Source organism: Orussus abietinus, unplaced genomic scaffold (genome assembly GCF_000612105.2).
Source record: "Orussus abietinus isolate OABI.00-Male unplaced genomic scaffold, Oabi_2.0 scaffold8, whole genome shotgun sequence".
In the NCBI taxonomy this organism is placed as follows: domain Eukaryota; kingdom Metazoa; phylum Arthropoda; class Insecta; order Hymenoptera; family Orussidae; genus Orussus; species Orussus abietinus.
Genome location: NW_019395997.1, coordinates 1,017,233 through 1,036,987, shown reverse-complemented (window position 1 = coordinate 1,036,987; position 19,755 = coordinate 1,017,233). Strand labels below are relative to the sequence as shown.

Below are 19,755 nucleotides of genomic sequence, written 5' to 3'. Positions count from 1 at the left end.
TCCTCGTCGCGATTCGATTATTCGGAATCGTTCGCAATGCAAATAAGTCGGATGAACGGTTTAGTTATTCTCAGTGTCTCCGATGATTAGATCTTTTTATTTCGTTTCGCTGTTAGTGATTACAGAAGCATCGAGTGCTCTTGGGTTGTACTTGGAAAATAATACTCTCAGTTATGTAAATGACGTGAATGTTCAAAGTGAATGTTTAGTTGGAAACGGCGGGCAAGTAAGTATAGCATACGTGAATCCTAGATTCGATGTGCGCGCGTTTAGCGGTATGTACAGGAACAAGAATAGAATATCTCTCTACTTAAATATTTTGTGCTGGGACGTGTAATCTCTGCTTTTCATTTTTTTTTTTTCTTTTTTCTTTTCTCGTTAAGGAGCAGAAAGAAGCTGCGCCACGTCCGAGAGTTGTTCGGTGTAAAAATCTGGAATGACGTTCGCATCGTCCTCCGATGGCGAACTCTTGAAATTTTCTACGTCAGCTTTGGTCGTTACTCCGGATAATACGAGTAACGTTGTAAACCCACATCGCTTGCCAAGAAGAATGTCCGTGTTGCAGCTGGAAGGGTACACGGTAAGAACGTTTATTATTTTTAATTACATTCATTAAATTTAATGACCTTAACTCCAATAGCTTACTTGTCTCCGATCATCAGCGTGCGACTTGGCAACAAATTGTACTTATTTATTATGTACTCGCTGATGTATCTTTCCGGCTTACCCAGCATCACAGCTTTCCTCTTACTGGCTATCTCAATAGATTTAATGAAACACCCACTTCCTAAAATGATTAGGCATTTAATTAAAACTTCCAGCCGGCTACGATCAGTCTTGAGCTTACCTGGATATCGATTGCAATTGGGTGACGGTATGTGAATGTCACAATTGGTGCCGACAAATTGAACGTTTGGATCACCGAGGTAAGTCATCGCCTTCATTATTTTAAGGTAACTAAAATGTTTATCCAAGCCCACAACCACTGCTCCCACGTCAGGATCTGGGTGAAATTTGAGAATTTCGTCGAGTATTTCACCTTCTATCACGTCGGGCTATAAATTCCAGATTTAAAGAAGAAGCGAATGCTGTCGAACAGTAGACCATTTATCAACTTGCTTACTCCGTTTCCAATGTGCTCGATGCCCACAGCCTCCAGTTCCTTTGCGATCCCATCGTTGCCAATAAGGTAGACTTTCTTATCGAAACCTTTCTCCTTGAGGTACATTGCTGCCAAAAAGGACGTACATACTACTTCATCCTGTAATAAGGTCAGTTTCAATTACTACTCATTTATAGAAAAATCGACTTTTAGCATGCACCATCTTCTGCACATTAATTTACCAATGTTGCATCGTAATTTAAGTGCCTACACTTTTCTACAAATTCGGATCTTGTTTTTGAATTGTTGTTAGTAATGTAGAAGAAACGTTTTCCTAGGGCCTTAAGCTCTTTGACAGTTTCGGGTGATCCTGGTATGGCGTCCTTTTCTTCCCATAGTACACCTGATTATTTTATATACGATTAGTGATTTTCCTTTGGCTATATATTTACCTGGATATATAAGATACAAAGAAGAAATTATTAAAAGGTACTGGATATTTACCATCACAATCGGATAAAACCACATCGAAGGAATTAATGAAATCCTTCAATTCCTCTCTTGTAAGCGACTTTAAATATTTTGCTGCCATTGTGCGATACCCTGGTATAACGTTGTTCGCAGTGAAATATTTCTTAGTTGTGTGCTCGTAGACTTATTCCTATGACAGTTCTAAAACGATTAAGCTAATGGCTTGAAGTAGAAATCTAGACTGTAGTGAATCACTTTTACATGACCTTGCGTGGATGAGATTATGTAATAGTATAATTATCAATTTAGCTGAATGTTACTCGTCGCAAACTTTTTGCTTCTAGAACTATGTAGGTGACAATGTTAAAAATACAACAAAACATTACGAGAACTTTTACTAATATTAATAAAACATACTTCTCATTAATAGTTGTAAAATTAAATCTTTGGATTTCACGAAAGACGCGACTAGATTTAATATTATAGTAATTTCACTGTTTGGTAAAAATTACGCACCGCATATTTGAGTAGATAGAATACGGTTACAATGCTTAAACATGCCTCTTCAAAATCAACTTGACAGGTTCCCGGAAAAAGCTTAACCTACAACATTAAAGTGAGGTTATATCTTACTACTTTATTTTTAGAGTCCCAAAAAATATTTGCTCATACCTCTTACGCCAATTTGGCTATTAGCAAGATATTGGAATGTTCTCACGTATTAAAGTATATGCCCAACGTGATGCAGTTCAGCCACAAGTCTAGTTCAAAAGTATTTGCTGCTGTCGGCAAAAATATAATCAATACAACATGCAGGATAAAATCAATATTGTACGACACACCATAATTATCAACACCTAGGCCTTATTCATTTAATTTATTAAGTTACGTGGATGCAGTTCCATGCTGCACTCGAGTTTGTACATTGATAAATATGGCTGCAAGTCACCCAAAGACTCAATGTAATAATCTGGCACAAAAGCTCTCTTCATTGGGTCATTCGATCGTTTCCACTCCTCAACTTCTTGTAAAGTAGTTACACCAGTTAACACTAATAGTGTTTTAAAACCACAGCGAGCTCCCAAAAGAATATCAGTGTTATAACGATCTCCGATCATTAGCGTACGCTTGGCATCCAACCCACGGCATTTTAATAATGTTTCACTCATGTATTTGTCTGGCTTTCCCATCACGACTGCCTTTCTTCCACTACAAGTTTCAATGCAATGAACAAAGCTTCCTGTCCCTAAAGGAAGGATTTTAATTACACTATGATACATTAAAGTTAAGTAGAAATTATAATGAACTAAAAATTATTATATACCAGGAAGAACTATGTTATTGCCAGCAGGAAATCTCTCGTCCATGTTAGTTCCAATAAAATGTACAGCAGGGTCATTTAAGTATGATGCAGCTTTAATCATTTTTGGGTAACTAAAATGCTCATCAAATCCAACAATGACCGCCCCAATATCATTGTCTTTAAATACGTAAGAGGTATCGCTTTTGTATGGATCAGGACCGGTTCCACAATGAGCTATACCAGCTTTGTCGAGTTCTTTTGTAATGCCTAAAATGCATACATAATTCAAATTAGAGAAACAAGAAATGCACATTTTATATTAAATTAAATATTTCACCTTCCGATCCAAGAACATAGGCTCTCCGGGTAAATCCCAATTCTTGCAAGTAACGGGCAGTCAAGTTTGCCGTGCACACAATCTCATCCTCGGAAGCTACAAATCCCATTGAAATGCATTTGTCCACGACTTCTTGCCTAGTTTTTGTACTGTTATTTGTAACGTATGAAATTTTTTTCCCTATTTCTCTAAAAGCATTCATTACGCCCGCAGATCCTTGAATTGGTAACATCCTTATCCAAAGCACTCCTACAAAAACATTTGCATTAAATTGATACCGTACTACCATAAGAGTATATTTACGATAAAATTATTTATGTACTTTCATTATACACTGAGAATATCCAGTCATACATACCATCGCAGTCTGTTAGAACTGTATCGAAGGAGTTTAAAAATTCGACCACATCTTCTTTACTCAAGGACTTTACATCGATTGCTGTCATAGTGACTAACGAATGGGAAGACAACTCTACGAGCAAGATTTTTAATTAGCAACTAAAGATACATGGAAGCTCTTACCAGAAGTCCAAACATGTGAACTCTACAATAAATCCTTTTCTTCTAAGAGAAACAGTAGAAGGTCCTCCAGAAAATGAAAGAATTTAAATTAGAATCACCTCCGGAAGCTGAGCGAATTTTCTCAAGCAGTATCACATGTTAATAGAAAAAGAAACCGTAGGTACGAACTCGACAACGAAAGGAAACTTTCTCGATATTTCTTCTCCCACTACATGATCCCTCATGAAATTTGTGAAGGACTCGTTTTTATATGACGAGGATTCCTAAAATCGGAAATTTTATCAGCGAGTATCATTTATATAGTAAAATACTGGAAGGAAATGTACTTGATCTCAAATTTGACACACGACCTAAGATGGCCACCCTAGTGTTGATAGTACCTTCAACCCTTAGGGCCGTTTTCAACTTTCCTGACTGCTCAAGCGCGATCCCTTTGCTTTTGAAAACAATGACAAAAAACAATCGAGAACGAATCGATGACTTACTTGAAATTTTCCAAAGGGTTACTGGTATTAATAATTTTCTGAATATTTCACAGCAGAGAGGTTCACTTTCCTATCGTTGGAGAGCAACTGGAAAAGCTTTTCTTCGCCTTCATCAAACACGTGTGGTGTATTTGACGACGATAAGCAGAAATCCTGGATGTACTCAATGTGAAAATGGTAATGACACGCATACATGTCAAAGGAGATGTAAGAATAGTATCGTACACTAGAGTAGCCCATCAGAGCCGATTGCCAGGTATTACCGGGGAGATGAAATGAGGCTCCGTCTAAATCATAGAAGTCACCTTGTAAAATTTTTTCTCAATGAAGGTTTAAGTAAAATTAATATACGGTTGACTGCACGAATGTACCACTAATGTTTCTTCTATGTATTGAGGCAAGGTTTTCATGGACTGATTTATATAACTATTAAATTTAATTATAGATACATAAGTGAGTGATATAGTGATTACAAGCATGTGTTATTTAAATTGTATCTTCTTCATTGCTCGATCCATTGATGGGTTCAGCAGGCGTCTCCGTCTCGATCTTAATCCTAGTTTCCCTTTCTAACAAATCTTTCTCCATGTGGTAAGGTAAATTTAAACCAAGGAGTTCCGACACGGCACTCTTTTTGAAAGTGCTGGCATCCTTCCTTCTCCGGCGGTGGCCTTTTTTAGTTGGTTTCTTCTTCTTTGTTAGGTGTATCTTTTGTATATGTTCTATGAGTTTTTGTTTTGTGGAAAGTTGAAATTTGCATGTGTCACATTGGAACTTCTTTCCTTTATGTTTTGACCGAACGTGATGGTCTAGATTGTTCTTGAAATAATAGACTCTTGGACACTTTTCATACGGGCAGGACAGGATAGGGCGATTCTCATTGTGAACTTGACCATGAATTCTTAGATGAGATTTATTTAAAAATACCTTATCGCAGTCCTTACACTTGTGCTCTGGAAACAGAAAATATCTAGTCTGACCACAACTTTTTAATTTTATCAGAATCGGATCGTCGTGAAACTCGCTTTGTTAGAAGAACGTTTCGACAAGTGGTCTTTCAAAACAACCCTAATATGCGCTACAATACTTGGGATGAAATTACTGATCTGCGAAGCACCGCACTGGATGTATTCAAAGTCCTGGATCGAGAACTATCGATTGACGATACAGTTAGGTTTACCCTGGCAACCTTTCCCTGCAGAGTACACGATGAAGACGCACAAAATTGGAATTGTAGAGAGATCTCCGGAATTTAGTGAAAAAATGTTATACAATTATAAAAAATCGTTTGCACATTTATCGAATTATGAGAAAACTGTCATCGATGGAGAAGGTAAGAAATGTGAATTATTTATATATCTCGTTCCTAAATGTTAATGTGATGTGGCTAGGCTACGAGTATAGTGGAAAAGCAATGTCAGACATGATCACTATTTTAAAACACAATATGCCAAATGTTCTTCCAAGCGTCCGAATTGATTTTGTCCTGTTGGACAAAATTCCAAACAATGGCACCAGCTTCATCGGGCTACTGAATAACCCCAAAACCGATCGGTATATCAGCTTTTATAGTGCTTTAAAAAATTATAAACAAGATCCAGTAGCATTTAAATTTGTTCTCTGTGGAAATTATGAGAGAAAAGACATGTTATCCAAGGGTTACATGGAAGTATTGCTCGGAGAAGACCCAAAACTTAAAGAATCCAACAACACGTTTAAAGCATTGGTTAACGATCCATACTTTTATGACATAATTTTAGAGTCGATTTTGTTAGATGGAAAAGCTATTACTAAATCCTGCAGAGAATTGAATATCAAAGGAGTCAGATTAGAAAATACAGTGCCTGGTAAGCAATGAAACTCGTCTGTGTGTTTACCGGATATTTATCCTGATCTGTATTTTCATGTTAGGAATTTATCTACCCATTAGAATTTATTCAAACGTCATAGACATTCTCCATGAGTTTGCAGAAAGACACAATCTGCTACCTGAATTGAGAATCTGGGAGACGGACAGAGAGAAGTGCTTTGAAAATCCTATAAACTGGGATATCGTACCAAACATGACACTAACCTTGTTTTCTGCAGAAAGAAACGTATTTTCAATTTGTAAGAGCCCATGGTTGTCATGTAATTAATGAATTCCAACTTGGTACTTATTTTTAATGACTTGTTAGCATATTCAGGGAACAGCCTTATCCAGCGGTACTATACAACTACCAATTACAATACGTTTTGCTATATCTTTGCTATTTGCAATCACAGCGACGAAAGGATAATATTGGGAAGAGCAGCATTCGAAGGTTTGAAAGTAGTTTTAAATCGATCGGGAAATAGTGTTTCGTTATCAGAACAGAACTCTTGTGGTCCGAAAGTTAGATTGAATAATCTAAGTGGATCAGTAAAAATGTCACTCTGCCTCACGGATGGTAAATACTAAGCGATAAAACGTTAATCACAATTCCTACCCATTAATAAATTATAATAATTCTAACAGAAGGAGTAACCAATAATTCTTGGATTTGGTTGCTGACTGGAATAGCTGGAGTAGGATTGCTTTCTTATATACGAGGATGGCCAAAATCCCCTAATCAACAATGGAGTAAACAACCGATAGTTAGAATATTTTTACCACAAAGTAGAAACAAGGAGAAGCAGAAACAGGAGGGAAATGTTAAAGAAAATGTTAATATTTAAGATTTTACCTATACTCACTGATGTACAATATAAGTTAACTCACTTACCAATTACATGATTCAATCGTCTATGTTCTAATAAGTCTCTCCATTTTTCAAAAATATCCGAGCATCCATTGGACGTGCAAGGATATGTTTTTTTGTTCTCGTTATGTTTCCTTACATGCCTTCTAAGGCTGTTCACATTAACAAATTCCTTTTGACACTTTTCACACTTGTACAAATTACTACCAGTGTGTGTAGTTAAGTGCTCTTCGAGGTGACGCTTGCTCTTAAAGGAACGTTCACATTTGCTACAAGCTTGTCGTTTATCGTCGTTATGCATGCGATCGTAATGACGTTTTAGATTATGCGCATTGCTAATTATTAAGGAACATTTGGAACACCTGAAAACATTAAATTTACATGTTTCAGAATATGAGGCTCCAAGACCAAACAAAGAAACAGATAATTTGCTACAAAGAAACCTAATCCTGACTAAATTTACTAGCTCTAAGCTGAACGTAATTATTATTACTCTTCTGCTATATACTTGTACTTCCGTGTCGTAGGATCATGGGTAGTAGAGAGATGTCGTTTCAAGTGGGATGAATTAGTATAGGCTTTATCGCAACCCGAGTGACTGCATTTAAATGGTCTCTGTAATTTTAAGACACGATAATTCATTGAAGAAACCTTATAATATCGATCATTTAAACTTTACCTCCCCGGTATGAATCCTCATGTGCCTCAAAAATCTGGAGGGCCTGAGAAAAGTGGAATTGCACCCGGAATATACACATTTGTACCTTTTTTCAGGTTCTGCTACTACAGTGCCTATGAACTCTACCTTGGCCTCCGCTTGGCACTCTACTTCCGAGCTTATTTCATCCGATTCTTCACCACTTATTCGCCCCATTTCGTCTTTAACAGTCTTTAATATTAATCTTCGTGGAATAAACAGTCTAGACTAAGTCTAAGCAGAGATGAGTTGGGAGATTGCTCACGGGCAGGATCGTGCGATCGCATCCTGTGCTGCCCTCTGGTTTCGTACAGCACCAGACCGTGTTACCGTCTTTATGCGTGGATACTTTCTGACATTTCGTTATTCTCTGTCGGTGCGTCTCAGAGATTGTGTAGATTTTTGCGTTCGTTTTAAACAAAAATTAAATCGATTAACTTGTCAACATGTCGTACATGCTATCGCATCTACACAATGGGTGGCAAGTGGACCAGGCAATATTATCCGAGGAAGACAGAGTAGTCGTAAGTAAATCAACGCTAACCTATAAATGTGTCTGACGCTAAAGAAAATATTCTTATGATGCTAGGAAGGATTACGATCTCACTGTATTTTGCTTAAATTGCATCTTTTTTGTTCATGCGCTACTTTCCAGTGGTGTATATTAAACGTAGTATTTTAAAATTATTTCAATGCATAGGTTATACGATTCGGACATGACTGGGATCCGATGTGTATGAAGATGGACGAAGTGCTGTACAATATTGCAGAAAAGGTGAAAAACTTCGCCGTCATTTATCTCGTCGACATTACGGAAGTTCCGGACTTTAATAAAATGTAAGTTCAAATTGCTTCGTACCTTCACTGTGAGTTAGGGTATATTTTTAATTCCGTTTGTCCTCTTTTTATAGGTACGAGTTATATGATCCTTGTACAGTGATGTTTTTCTTCAGAAACAAGCACATAATGATCGATTTGGGAACAGGTAACAATAATAAGATTAACTGGACCTTGGAGGATAAACAGGAGATGATAGATATTATAGAAACGGTATATCGAGGTGCAAGGAAAGGACGAGGTTTGGTAGTTTCACCTAAAGATTATTCAACAAAGTATCGATATTAATTTTTATATCTAAGATATTTCATTATAATTGACATTAGAAAGTAACGTATGTGTGGGATGATGAATGTTATATAGCTTATAAATTCACGGTGATATCAAATGTATTTATAGATGATTGATAAAAATTGCAATCGTGCTCAAATGTCTTTTAATAAGTTCTATCATACCGTCCTTTACTATGTACAAGATCATACAATTATTTAATTACTTAATATCTATAATTACATGTACCATCCGTTTTATCATGGTTTTGTAAAGTACCTGCTTCTTAAGTAGAACTTTCCACAGGCTCAGTCATATATACATATAAAATGTAAGAAAATGCTTAAAATCGAGACTTGGGTCATGTATATTTCTTATGAATGTATATAGCTAAAATCTCACCCTCTTAAATCGATGTATCGTTCTCCAGTAATTCTGAAAACAAACACCATTATTTATACAAATTAATTATACCCATGATGTAAATTACTTCTGTAAATATATTTCTTAAAAACATCTCTCGCATTGGTTTGATTTCGTCTTACTTTCTGTGGGAGGGCTGCATGAATTTTTGCACACCGCATGGGCTGACTTCGACCTCGGCAAAGTGGATAAATTTTCATACGTTGAACTCCTCGACTCTTCGGAGTCATCTTTATCCATGCTACTCTTACTACCGGTATTTACAGATTCTGTCATTGCTTCATACGCTGGAAACCCTTTGTTCGATGATGAATCTAAAAAACGAATACAGAATACACACTTAATTCATGTACTTCATATCGTCATTACTTACTTATGCGAGCTTGTTGAGCTCTGGTGTCGATGGCACCGGTCGATTTGCAGTATCGCAGTCCTGAAAGTATATAATATATTAGTTAACTAAAATGAGAACATACTGTACACAAATTTGTTTAAAATTATAGATAGTTCACCTTTGGGTGATTTAATAGGTGGCAGCGGCGAATTATCGTAGATCGAATCGGTCGATTCCATCGAAGCTGATAAGCTACTTTTTCGTACTAAAAACGAAATGTCTCGTTTTAATTCTAATATCGACCACTTCGAGAACATTTGAACAAGGCGGAACACTTTTCGAGCGGAATGACACGATGGGCAAGTGACCGGATAAATAAATAAAAAAAATGGAATGCAAACGTTACATCCGTGTAATAATACTCACTACTGAGAAACGGACCGTCGATCTCATTCCGCGGTACAAAAGATGTTAACGACACTTCTACCATGCAAAGTTTATCACTATTCATTCAGGAATTAGCAAGACTGCCCGGTACAACCGAGATCCAAATATTACATACAGGTCTCGAGACTGCTCACTAGATTTGTGCTCGAATTCGACAAGTCTCTCTTTTTTTTCACAGCGTTCTCGTAAACAGGCTCAACGGGTGGTGGTTTGTCTGGGGAGGAGGACAAACATTCCGAATTATTAATAACTGTAGGTCCGCCGTTGTAGCACCTTTAGGTTAGGAAAATCACTTACAGGTCTTTAGGAAGTAAGGGTTCTTCAACACTTGTCTGATACAATTGTATATGTAAGCGTACTGGCTCTGGAAAGAAAAGACCAGCAGAAAATGATATCGACCCATCAGCGCTCTTTTTATCAACTCGATATCGGTAATTACCTCTCTCTGCACCATATTAATTCTATGGTGTCGCAATCGGTACACTGTCCCAAATACATCCAGTTTCCTGCCGTCTCTGATTTGTTGCAAGAGGATGTCCAGGGCGATAAGGGTGCCCGTCCTGCCGATGCCTGCGCTGAAAAAGCAAACATTCGTTCCTCGACAATTGGCACGCAATGTTAATCCAATTGTTAATTAACAGGTACCTGCAGTGAATGACAACGAAGCCTTTGTTCGCATTGATCTGTCGACGCATGATTTGACAGAAGTTTACCGTCTCGTCGAAGTCTTCGGGCACGTCGTGATCGGGCCAGTCCTTGAAGTGGAGGTGCGTCACGTGCCTCTTCTTGTCTTTCTGCAAAAAAAAAAAAAATACATTTTCAGTCACGCGGCATGAAAATCAATTGTTCCCTCGTTAGGCGTCGTTCAAGTTACTAGTACAACCTTCTGCAGAGTCAGAGTTCTCTGGGTGTACGTCCTAAAGTCCAGCTCACTGGTGCACCTTATGGACATGCTCTCGTACGTGAAGGTCTCTCTGATCGTGGGAAAGTACTGGTAACATTTCTCCTGAAAACGATCGTTAATTGATACATTTCCTCCTTAGTGTCGCTCCTCCCGGGCTCGTCCTCACCTTGCCCTTCTCGATCAACTGAGTCAACATGACGATGATCTTGACGTCATACTGGTCGATCATTCTCCAAAAGTCGTACGTCGTCTCCTCTTTGGGTCCTTGACAAGCGATGTATTCCTCCTCTCCGGAACAACCCTTAAAAGTGTTCCTCCCGTTACGATATAACGCTTATATCAAATGAAAAAAAAAAAAGTCCACCTCTCCGCAGTTCCCGCATACCTTGATGAAGGAAGCATTAATATAATCCGTGTTGGGGTCGTTGTCGATGACCTCCAGCTTCACCCTGGAGAAATCATCTGAAAGTTGAGAGGCGCTTAAGAGAAACCCGGGAAGACCGGAGAGCTTCGAAGTCGCTTACAGGGGAGGATGTCGGAGTAACGATTCTTCTTCCGGTTGGCTTGCAAGCAGGCGGCATTCGTCGGCATTTGTAGATCCACGCTGAGAGTCTGCAGGAGCTGGAACTCGTTGCTGAGCTTGCCAGGATTCTCGGCGAGCTGCTGACAGTGGGTGATAAATTTCCTCCTGGTGAACGGAGCCGGGACGGGGGACCCTGGCATGTCCGAGTGCAGGAACCTCCGCAGGACCCTGAAACGAGAGATCTATTAAAATTCGATATCCCAATTCCATGCGCGATCCAAACCCGCGGCGACTTTCACTAGGAGCCTCCGGTCGCTATCTCGGGTACACTTATGTAATTTCCATTAGATCAATTACAGGCGAGATCGTTTACGTCGGGATTGAAATGACCGAGATCATCGTTAAGAAGGTGGGGTACCAGGTGGCATTGACTTCTCTCATCTCCGGAGGATCTCAAAAAAGAATCCGGAGACGAGGTACCGAAGCCCAGCTGTCAGAGCGATCAGCTGATCCGGCGAAATCGGCGGGGAATTAATCGTAAGATACGAAACGGGGGAATACGCACTTGGCGAGGCCGCGGAAGGGCGTCTCGTTTCTTCGTCGGCGTGATGTCATTATCGAAATCTACCCTCCGAGATGATCTCTCCGACTATCATCCTCGTGTTCACCTTCGCCTTGCGGGTTTAAAAATACCCCCGACGAAAATACCCATTTGAATGTAGGTTTACGCGGCCCGAGCGTGCCGCGGCCGACGGAGATATCCGACATTGCGCGGCGCGTACCTCACCCGCGCCGATATACCATTCCTTCTGACTCAGAGGAACAAATATTGATTATTTCCCCCGAAGTAGGTGCGTCCGATCGATAAGCGTAACCCGTAAACGATCCCTGAATCGCGAGAGATCGCCGGCCCGGCGCCTCGAGTCGGTATAATTTCACGAGGTCGGTTTTTCATTCCTAAACTGAATAAATTAATGGATTAACGTATTTCGAGTACATACCCTTGAATGGAGCCCTTCCTGACGAGGAGCAGCATCGTCGTCACGATCCCTAGGATGAGGATCCCGAAGACGACCCCGATGACGAACGCCACGTTCATCTCCGCGTCTGCACGCCACAAGAAAAAAAAGAAAAAAAAAAAAACGATTGGTAATTAATAGAAAATCGTAAAGCAGGGTAACGAATATGTAAGATGGAGAATACCAACTGGTCTTTACGAGGAACGCCACGGAATCCGCGAAGCCGTCGTTCGTAAACGCTCGAATCCTCACCTCGTACCAGGTGTCGGATTTTAAGGGACCGTTGCAGTAAATCTTCGTGTGGGTGTTAAAGGACACCTCCGTGCACGTAGGGTCGTCTCCCAGGACGAACTTGACGGCCTTCATGTGCCCGTAGTCGGTCACGTAATTGTCTGAAAATTTCATTATTCTCCTTACAGCGTCCTTAGTTTCGGCGATTACTGTCAAAACTGGAGGTAAAGAATTACTCGAGTATGGGTTCCATCGCGGTATCGTGGCCTGATAAGGGACCTCGAAGTTCCTCATCATGGATTCGCGCCACGCCACGACATCCGGCCACTCTCCAGCCCTGACGTTCAATCTCCTCCTCAAGGGCGGATTTTTCCCCTTTTTGGAGACCATAATCGCGTAATACCGGATCTCTCCGTTGATGTTTGGAAAGAGAGGGAGCAGGATCGAGGCCGTGCTGGTGGTCCTTTGAGCCTTGTGGGGGTCTATGGTGATGGACTTCACGTACTCGTCGCTCGGCTGGTCTGGAACTGCCACCGAAATCCCGGTATTAAATTATTAATTATTTCTTGAAGTAGTTCCGTAGAAAAAAAAAAAATTGTCTAAAAATATATCCTACTTCCAGCTGGATAGAGGGTCGTCTGGTTCACCGGAGGGCCCAGGGAATCCACCCCGACAACCTTCGTGGCGACCTCGAAGGTGTACGCGTACTCGGCCCTCAACTCGCCGAGGTCCATGGAGAAGACGTCGTCCTTGTGCTGAACCTCGGGAACCTCCTTCGTCCTGTGGAACGTGTGGTTCGCAAATCCCTCCCTGGTTCCCCGGATGGAAACGCGGAAGCGTTCCAGGTTCCCGTTTAAATCACACGGCAGTCGCCATCTCAAGATCGTAGTCAACACGTTGGAGTCGTTCTTGGATGCGAAGGTCGCGTAGGTGAGGTTCGACACCGCTCCTGGCACTGGAATAAAGATCATTCCCCGGAGAGAGATGAGCTTAGAAGCTTGTATAAAAATGTGTAAAATATTTAAAAATATATATATAAATGTCACATCTCACCCGTGGGCTTCATCTGGAAATCGGTCGGGTCGCTGAACTCGCCCCATCCAGCTCCGGTTTTCGCCCTGATCTCCGCAGAATAATTCGAGTACGGCATTCCCAAGACGTAAGAGTAACTCAAGGACGAGCCGTCGATGTCCGTAATGTTGTCGGTTCTCGAGGCACCGTGTTCGCACCAGTCCGGAACCAGATACGCCGGTTCCCACTTGAGATTCACCTCGAAATTCCCCAGGTACCCCGCCAGGTATTCCGGCTTCTTCCAGTTAAGAGTAAAATTGGTCTCGGTGACGTCGGTGATCTCCAGCTTCGCAGGAGGCGAGGGAACTGTAAAAGAAAAAAACGCGATGAGACTTAATGGTAATTTCTTCATTATTCCAAAGACGACCCTGACCATCCTCCGACGTCCTCGCGGTGACCGCGGAGCTTGGGTCCGAATTTCCTGCGGAGTTTACGGTGATCCCGTGGCAGGTGTAGTTCGTGAAGGGGCTGAGCTTGTACACCGTCACCTTGAGGAAGCTGTCGGTGCCGTTGGAGATCTTGTCCACGGACTCTCCGTCGACCAACTCGTAGCCGTGCTTGTCGGTCGTCGTGAAATTGCAGATCGTGATTACCGACTTAAGGGGGCACAAATTCTTCTGATTCACGATCTGCCAGCTCATGGATATCGAGTTCTTCGACACCGACACCTCCTCCGAGGACAGCACCGGTGGATTCGTCGCTGGAATAAAATGTACCGATGAAGAGGCACCTCGAGGGGAGGAAGAAACGGAATTACCGAAATGAAATTTCTCTCACCGGATGCCGCGGTCTTGGCCTGGGTCACCGCAGGAGTGTTTCCGTCCCCTGTCTCGGAAACTGGAAGCACTTGGATGGTATACATCGCGCAGGCCTTTAGACCCGTGAGCTCGATGTCGGTCTTCGAGGTCGTCTTCGTCAGGGTGTTCTTCGAGTCCCAGACGTTGACTCGATACTCCTGGACGCAGGCGGCGCCGAACTCAGGAGGCTTCCAGTGAACGAGAAGAGAGAAGTTCTTGGACTCTGCCGCCAGAGATAGAGGACTTCCAGGCTCTGGAAAAAAATAAAAATAGATAAAGGAAAGCGAGTCGTCGAGAACCTGGACTCGCAAGGTCTCCAAACTTCAACTTTAATCCCAGTTTAGGATAATGGGTTCGCCCTCACTTATGCCAGCCGTCGTCGCGGATTTCTCCGCTCCTGCGGATTCGCTCGCCTTCCCGAATGTCGTGACCGTGAAGACGTATTTCGTGCAAGGTTCCAGATCGACCGCCTTGTATTCCGTCGAGGGAGGAGCGAGATCCTTCGTCTTGCACTCCTTTTCCGAGCACACCTTGACGAAGTACCGATGGACGCAGTTGGGGCTCTCCTTCGGCGGTTTCCAGGAGAGCGAGATCCAACTCGTGCCCGTGGTCGCCTCCAAATCCGTGACATCCCCCACGTCTGAAAAAAAGGTGTAACTCTTATCGCGGGTCTCTTCCTAGGTTTCGGGAAGCCGAGGGGAGAGATCACCAACCGGAGGCCTTCGTGGTCCCTGCGATGGTCTGCCCATCGGCCGCTCGATCGTCCAAGGGGACCACCGTGATCAGATATTCCGTGCAGCTCTCCAAATCCTGAATCTCGTAATTCAGTTCCTCGGACACATTGCGCCGCTCACAAGGTCCATCTCTCTTGCACCAGCTTATGGAGTAAAGGCTCGGACGATCCCCTTCGGACGCGTTCCAGGAGACGCTCAGGGAATTCTCCGTGGCGGTGGTGATCCTCAGGTCCTCGACCCGAATAGCGATTTCCTGGGTACTGCCTAAAGGGGACCATGACTTAGATTATGCCTAACGACTTCAGGTACTCGAGATACCCCCCAGGTTTACCCTGATCACTGGAGGTTCGACCATAAGCCTCCGTGGAGTCCATCGAGTCCTGAGTCGTCGATTCGCTCATCATATCACCCGAGGTCGTCGCCGTCCTCGAGGAAGCATTTAGATCGTCCAGGAGAGTGGACTCCACACCGTAGACCTCGAATCCCGGGTCCTGGCTCACATCGTCGGCCTCTTCGGGGTTGCTCCCCAAGGAGTTCTCCGTGATTTCGAGCATCGGCAGCAACCGGGAACCATTATCTCTTCTGTGGTCCCCGAAGATGTACCCCACGTGCAGGACGTAGAGCAGCAGTTGTAGCCGTTTCCTCGGGATCATCGTCTCGCTTTTACAAAGGATCTGAAAAAATGACGAATCGGTCAATCTGTTAGTTCATCCGGTGGAGAGATTACGACCTCCAATTTTTTTTTCCTTTTTTCACAAGAACACTATACGTTTCAGGGCCTCCCAGGACGGTGGTTTTCTGTTTGCCCGAGCATATCCCGATATCGCGTCGATATTCTAGATCGATGATAACGATCCGACCGTAGGCGATCAGTGATAAAAGATTCTCGGTCATTCCGCCGGTATCAGAGACTCTCCCGAATCTCGGAAAGAGGCACCGGAACAGGATGGCTCCGCGTCGGCGTTATCGTCGAGCGACGTTCTCCAAGGATGTGGCTCGGAAGAACATCCTCGACGAAGTTTCGAGGCATCGCGTCACCGGGGACCGAGGACTCGAAGTGCCGAGGCGAAAAGCCGCTCTCTTTTATCGGTGACTCCCTTTCGACGTTTCTTTTGTCCGACCTCTGGCCGCGTCAAAGCTCGCCATTGTCGTCGGATGAGTCAGTGCTCGGTTTGTTTAAAATAAAACCACCGGGAGGGAGCGCTTTCCCGGATTCGAGAAACCTATCTCCAGGGAACGGACGCGTCTCCTTCCTGAGCACCTACTTTTCCGTCGAGGAAATTTCCGTCACGTTTCTCGGTTCCTCTTGACCTCCGATCCAGGATGCGGACCTTCCTCGGGGTGCTCGACGCCCCGGTGGAACATCTCGCCTACTCCTCGGTGGAGCTTTTAATTTCCTTCGACCTTCCCCGCGATCGGGTATTCCTACAGAAGCTCGCCGCTTAACGATATCCTCGAGGATCGTTTGACACAGGGGGTGTAGAAAAATTCGCAGTCGGATGAAGAAATCCGAAAATTTGGAGAACCAGTCCAGAACGTGGAGCTCGTTTACGCTCCCGATAAGAACTGGCCACCGTTCTGCCGACGGTTTTCCGCCTTCTCGCAGTTCCTCCTCTTGCGGGCTTATATCATTGATAACGCGAAACGTCCACTCCGGGCTCCCGACACTTCCGTTGGCACTTTACTAATCGACGGAATAAATATTGGCAGGAGGCCAGTCGGGTGCACTTTATCCCATTTAAAGTGCAAACAGAGTACACGGGTTTACCCAGATAAGCTTTTCCGATTTCCCTCCAGCTTTCGAGCCCGGCGAAGGGATTTTTTAGGACCCTACGCGATCTTTAAGAGATCCGGGAAAAAAGTGGCGACGAGCCGTCGAGGCTCGAGCTCTCCTCGCGAAGAAGTGCAACGCGAGACTCGAAGAGCTGGTGGGATGGAACGCGCGAGACCACGTGTTCCCGAAAGAGGCGCCTCCATGGGGAGGACCCCCACAGAGGCCGGCTCATAAATAGAAGGAAAAGTCCATGGTGCGAGGGGCTCGAACCCCAGGGGAACGAATCGCTTTTCGATCCCACTTCCGATAGCTATCGCGAACGGCTCGGCTCTCCTTGAAACTCTAGGGCCATTTCCGCCGATGGTCGGGCCGGACACCTTGAGGTAGGTAATGCAGACGTGGGTACGCGTAATCGTCGGCGAATGTACGTGCGCCGACTACTTTTAATTCCGCCGATTGAGTGACTTCCGTTCTAGCGCGATAGCTAATGGAAAGTAAAGACAAAAGGGACATCGTGCGATGAATATCCCCGCCGCTCGAAATCGACCGGATATATACGGGGAATCGTATCCTGTTTTCTCGGGCATCTTGCGAACATCTGGCGGCAGGGTGTCATTTAATATCAGGTTCCGGGAGTGCGTCGTACTTTCCCATCGGGGTAGCGCTCGAATCCCGACTAGGAAAGGCGTAACGACTCTTCCAGACTTCGTGCGGGGAGTTTCTCTTAATGTATAACGCTTCTGTTCTCGACACCTTTTTGGGGACGGTAAAACTACATTGTCGGTCATGCCGTTGAACTCGGAACTGTAAAGAAAGAAACAGAGAGGCGGAGTTATCGCGCATCCTTTTTATTCGCTCAAGGAACAGTTCAAAAGCTAACGCGATCGTTTAGTATAGCCGTTGAGGTGGTCCCATGGAAGATTTTATGTGGAGGGATCGTACGTTCTGCCAGTGTTTCTTCAACAGCGAGACCAGGAAATTGATCGACAAGTGGACGTTCTGCACCAGCTCGTCCGGCGTCATTTCGACATGCCCCACGGCCACGGAGAGACACAGAACCTACGATGAAAATAAAAGTAACGTTAAGTGTCGTCTACAATTATTATACGTATTGTGGAGGTATTTCTTTTTGAGAGAGGGAGGCACGTAGACGTACTTTTTTCATTTGGAACTTGATCGTCGCTTTGACCTCATCGATTTTGCCAACCATCGACTCCTGGTGAGAGAGCAGACCAGGGAATTTACCGGCTTTGTTCAGTCCAGGACCCAGAAGACGAGGAATCTGCTTGATCAACGATTCGCTTGCAAGGAAAGCGTCGTACTTCTTGGCTATAAAGAGAAAGTTAGTATTAATGCCTCCAATTAATTAATTACTGAAAATTGTTTTACAAATTAAGAAAGCTGTTTCAGCATGGATTGAAGTATAAGGCTATTTGGCCGACCTTATCTTCACCTAATGATGAGATTAATCTCCTTCCAACGACATCCAATACTGGATTAAATTGACCAGTACTGGAGCTTTTTGTGGAAGGTATTACTTGATCATATTAATAAAATTCTTTAAGAATGCGACGGTTAGGATATTAAAATATTTCCAATACCTAATTTCTTAACTAGCTTCTTGTTCTTGTTTAGTTTTTTCAAAGCTTCCGCATCCATATAAGGAATATTGTTAGCTTTCGCCTCGTCGCAGTGCTGTTGATCCCCTAGGACGCATACTTGCATTTTTGGACGAGGAATGTTTTTTAGTCTGAAATCATAAGAAATAATTTGAAATATTCTATACATGGCGTAATCTACTCCTATGAATGAAATACTTCAATTTTTATATAAGATCACAAAACACTCTCAGTAAATAAATATTTACAACATAGTTGTTCAGATAATACATGCATATGTACCATCATTGAGCATTTTACTGATTTATACATTTCTTTCTCTTTCAAAATAAATTAAGCAATAAGACGTTTCCTTTTCGAAGCAGCAGAACATTTTATACCATGGTAACAAAGTCTTTTGACCTTACCATATGTTCATTCAATTACAATAAATAACATGTCGTGCTGCTGCTGAACTTACCAGCAGGATCATTTTTGATGATCCTGTTTATAAAATAACGGTTAAAACCTCCCCAGTTTTTTTAAGACCCTGGGTGAAGGTCCGCCGAGAGAAGCTCGGCTCCCTGACGTGGCATGAGGTGACCTTTTCGGATACGAGTCAAATTGATAAAAATAAGCCGAAGAGAACCCTCAAAGTCAGGTAAAGACGTACTTGACGGTGCCCGAGAAACGTTTGTCCTTCATCGGATCGTAATTCTTCAAACCAATCTGGAGCTCCACTGTTTCTAAGAATTTCCTCTTGTGCTCCTGCGAGTGCTGAATCACGCCGTTCACGCACTCGTACAGGGTATCGCGGGATACCTTGGACCTGTGGATTATTAGAGTTAATAGACAATGAAACGGTCCAAGAATAGTGAGCAAACATGTGGGGTACACGTTGTCACACTTTTCAGAGAATTTAATTTGCTTACAGCAAAAATAATACAAGAATTATCTTAATTGATATCACGACTGCATTAATTGAATTATAAATTGATTGAAACTATCGAGATGTGCGAATTATGGATGGATGAAATACTCACGTCATTTTTGTTTGCTGATTCCCACCGGACTACAGGCTTCGTTGACGACCCCACCGGAAAGAAGCTCGAGAAGCTCGGCAACCGTCCAACCTAGATTAAAGATGGTGGGAATA

General features: G+C 43.0%; 6 protein-coding genes across 20 annotated transcripts; 2 read left to right on the top strand and 4 right to left on the bottom strand.

Annotated features, from left to right (window-relative positions):
- Window positions 1-78: 78 nt before the first annotated feature.
- Window positions 79-2,383, bottom strand: LOC105699425 (glycerol-3-phosphate phosphatase-like). 5 transcript variants are annotated; one of them, XM_012424397.1, is made up of 8 exons: window positions 2,246-2,383; window positions 2,090-2,176; window positions 1,607-1,705; window positions 1,345-1,505; window positions 1,124-1,261; window positions 848-1,055; window positions 646-787; window positions 79-565 (listed from the first exon to the last, which is right to left on the bottom strand). In XM_012424397.1, exons 2-8 carry the CDS (start codon window positions 2,130-2,132, stop codon window positions 379-381), a joined length of 978 nt encoding a protein of 325 aa, XP_012279820.1. In that variant the 5' UTR covers window positions 2,133-2,176; window positions 2,246-2,383; the 3' UTR covers window positions 79-378. The 5 variants fall into 5 exon arrangements, with proteins under 5 accessions (XP_012279820.1, XP_012279822.1, XP_012279824.1 ...); XM_012424399.1 differs by lacking the exon at window positions 2,246-2,383 and having other exon boundaries at window positions 1,607-1,774; XM_012424401.1 differs by lacking the exon at window positions 2,246-2,383 and having other exon boundaries at window positions 1,607-1,763.
- LOC105699422 lies at window positions 1,692-7,468 on the top strand. 10 transcript variants are annotated; one of them, XM_012424388.2, is made up of 9 exons: window positions 1,692-1,923; window positions 3,637-3,895; window positions 4,277-4,397; window positions 5,223-5,553; window positions 5,612-6,067; window positions 6,132-6,329; window positions 6,398-6,649; window positions 6,718-6,905; window positions 7,331-7,468. In XM_012424388.2, the coding sequence occupies exons 3-9, from the start codon at window positions 4,395-4,397 to the stop codon at window positions 7,385-7,387; spliced, it is 1,485 nt and encodes a 494-aa protein (XP_012279811.1). In that variant the 5' UTR covers window positions 1,692-1,923; window positions 3,637-3,895; window positions 4,277-4,394; the 3' UTR covers window positions 7,388-7,468. The 10 variants fall into 10 exon arrangements, with proteins under 10 accessions (XP_012279811.1, XP_012279808.1, XP_012279810.1 ...); XM_012424385.2 differs by having other exon boundaries at window positions 4,277-4,550; XM_012424387.2 differs by having other exon boundaries at window positions 4,274-4,397.
- LOC105699427 lies at window positions 2,421-8,069 on the bottom strand. The gene is made up of 8 exons (XM_023434165.1): window positions 7,620-8,069; window positions 7,449-7,555; window positions 6,965-7,302; window positions 4,758-5,173; window positions 3,572-3,659; window positions 3,214-3,462; window positions 2,898-3,143; window positions 2,421-2,819 (listed from the first exon to the last, which is right to left on the bottom strand). The coding sequence occupies exons 1-8, from the start codon at window positions 7,812-7,814 to the stop codon at window positions 2,446-2,448; spliced, it is 2,013 nt and encodes a 670-aa protein (XP_023289933.1). The 5' UTR covers window positions 7,815-8,069; the 3' UTR covers window positions 2,421-2,445.
- Window positions 8,070-8,083: 14 nt separating this feature from the next.
- Window positions 8,084-9,258, top strand: LOC105699428 (thioredoxin-like protein 4A). The gene is made up of 3 exons (XM_012424406.2): window positions 8,084-8,161; window positions 8,338-8,474; window positions 8,549-9,258. Exons 1-3 carry the CDS (start codon window positions 8,084-8,086, stop codon window positions 8,760-8,762), a joined length of 429 nt encoding a protein of 142 aa, XP_012279829.1. The 3' UTR covers window positions 8,763-9,258.
- Window positions 8,897-16,774, bottom strand: LOC105699420 (tyrosine-protein phosphatase 10D). 2 transcript variants are annotated; one of them, XM_012424379.2, is made up of 23 exons: window positions 16,493-16,774; window positions 15,559-15,901; window positions 15,207-15,491; window positions 14,858-15,133; window positions 14,474-14,746; window positions 14,070-14,396; window positions 13,679-14,002; window positions 13,242-13,580; window positions 12,862-13,152; window positions 12,583-12,786; window positions 12,377-12,482; window positions 11,377-11,603; window positions 11,238-11,314; window positions 11,019-11,153; window positions 10,832-10,954; window positions 10,594-10,742; window positions 10,388-10,523; window positions 10,246-10,312; window positions 10,064-10,162; window positions 9,680-9,766; window positions 9,541-9,600; window positions 9,290-9,481; window positions 8,897-9,179 (listed from the first exon to the last, which is right to left on the bottom strand). In XM_012424379.2, exons 2-23 carry the CDS (start codon window positions 15,878-15,880, stop codon window positions 9,151-9,153), a joined length of 4,128 nt encoding a protein of 1,375 aa, XP_012279802.1. In that variant the 5' UTR covers window positions 15,881-15,901; window positions 16,493-16,774; the 3' UTR covers window positions 8,897-9,150. The 2 variants fall into 2 exon arrangements, with proteins under 2 accessions (XP_012279802.1, XP_012279804.1); XM_012424381.2 differs by lacking the exon at window positions 8,897-9,179 and having other exon boundaries at window positions 9,343-9,481; window positions 10,083-10,162.
- Window positions 16,775-17,833: 1,059 nt separating this feature from the next.
- LOC105699309 (60S ribosomal protein L10a) lies at window positions 17,834-19,743 on the bottom strand. The gene is made up of 5 exons (XM_012424180.1): window positions 19,643-19,743; window positions 19,273-19,428; window positions 18,603-18,751; window positions 18,158-18,330; window positions 17,834-18,060 (listed from the first exon to the last, which is right to left on the bottom strand). Exons 1-5 carry the CDS (start codon window positions 19,645-19,647, stop codon window positions 17,890-17,892), a joined length of 654 nt encoding a protein of 217 aa, XP_012279603.1. The 5' UTR covers window positions 19,648-19,743; the 3' UTR covers window positions 17,834-17,889.
- Between the last annotated feature and the right edge of the window lie 12 nt (window positions 19,744-19,755).

Coding starts and splice junctions, on each gene's coding strand:
- LOC105699420 (XM_012424379.2), bottom strand. CDS start 15,880: ATGATCCCGAGGAAACGGCTACAACTGCTGCTCTACGTCCTGCACGTG. Junction 10,743..10,831: donor GAACTCTGACTCTGCAGAAG/GTTGTACTAGTA, acceptor TTTTTTTTGCAG/AAAGACAAGAAGAGGCACGT. Junction 9,180..9,289: donor ATGCAGCCCTCCCACAGAAA/GTAAGACGAAAT, acceptor GTTTGTTTTCAG/AATTACTGGAGAACGATACA.
- LOC105699427 (XM_023434165.1), bottom strand. CDS start 7,814: ATGGGGCGAATAAGTGGTGAAGAATCGGATGAAATAAGCTCGGAAGTA. Junction 7,556..7,619: donor TGAGGATTCATACCGGGGAG/GTAAAGTTTAAA, acceptor TTAAAATTACAG/AGACCATTTAAATGCAGTCA. Junction 5,174..6,964: donor ACGATTGAATCATGTAATTG/GTAAGTGAGTTA, acceptor TTCTGTTTCCAG/AGCACAAGTGTAAGGACTGC.
- LOC105699309 (XM_012424180.1), bottom strand. Junction 18,331..18,602: donor GAAGCTAGTTAAGAAATTAG/GTATTGGAAATA, acceptor TTCTCTTTATAG/CCAAGAAGTACGACGCTTTC. Junction 18,061..18,157: donor TCAAGTTCCAAATGAAAAAA/GTACGTCTACGT, acceptor TTTTCATCGTAG/GTTCTGTGTCTCTCCGTGGC.
- LOC105699428 (XM_012424406.2), top strand. CDS start 8,084: ATGTCGTACATGCTATCGCATCTACACAATGGGTGGCAAGTGGACCAG. Junction 8,162..8,337: donor CCGAGGAAGACAGAGTAGTC/GTAAGTAAATCA, acceptor TTCAATGCATAG/GTTATACGATTCGGACATGA. Junction 8,475..8,548: donor GTTCCGGACTTTAATAAAAT/GTAAGTTCAAAT, acceptor CTCTTTTTATAG/GTACGAGTTATATGATCCTT.
- LOC105699425 (XM_012424397.1), bottom strand. CDS start 2,132: ATGTTTAAGCATTGTAACCGTATTCTATCTACTCAAATATGCG. Junction 1,506..1,606: donor GGTTTTATCCGATTGTGATG/GTAAATATCCAG, acceptor TAAAATAATCAG/GTGTACTATGGGAAGAAAAG. Junction 1,262..1,344: donor TAAATTACGATGCAACATTG/GTAAATTAATGT, acceptor ACCTTATTACAG/GATGAAGTAGTATGTACGTC.
- LOC105699422 (XM_012424386.2), top strand. Junction 6,330..6,397: donor AAGAAACGTATTTTCAATTT/GTAAGAGCCCAT, acceptor ATGACTTGTTAG/CATATTCAGGGAACAGCCTT. Junction 6,906..7,330: donor AGGGAAATGTTAAAGAAAAT/GTTAATATTTAA, acceptor TACATGTTTCAG/AATATGAGGCTCCAAGACCA.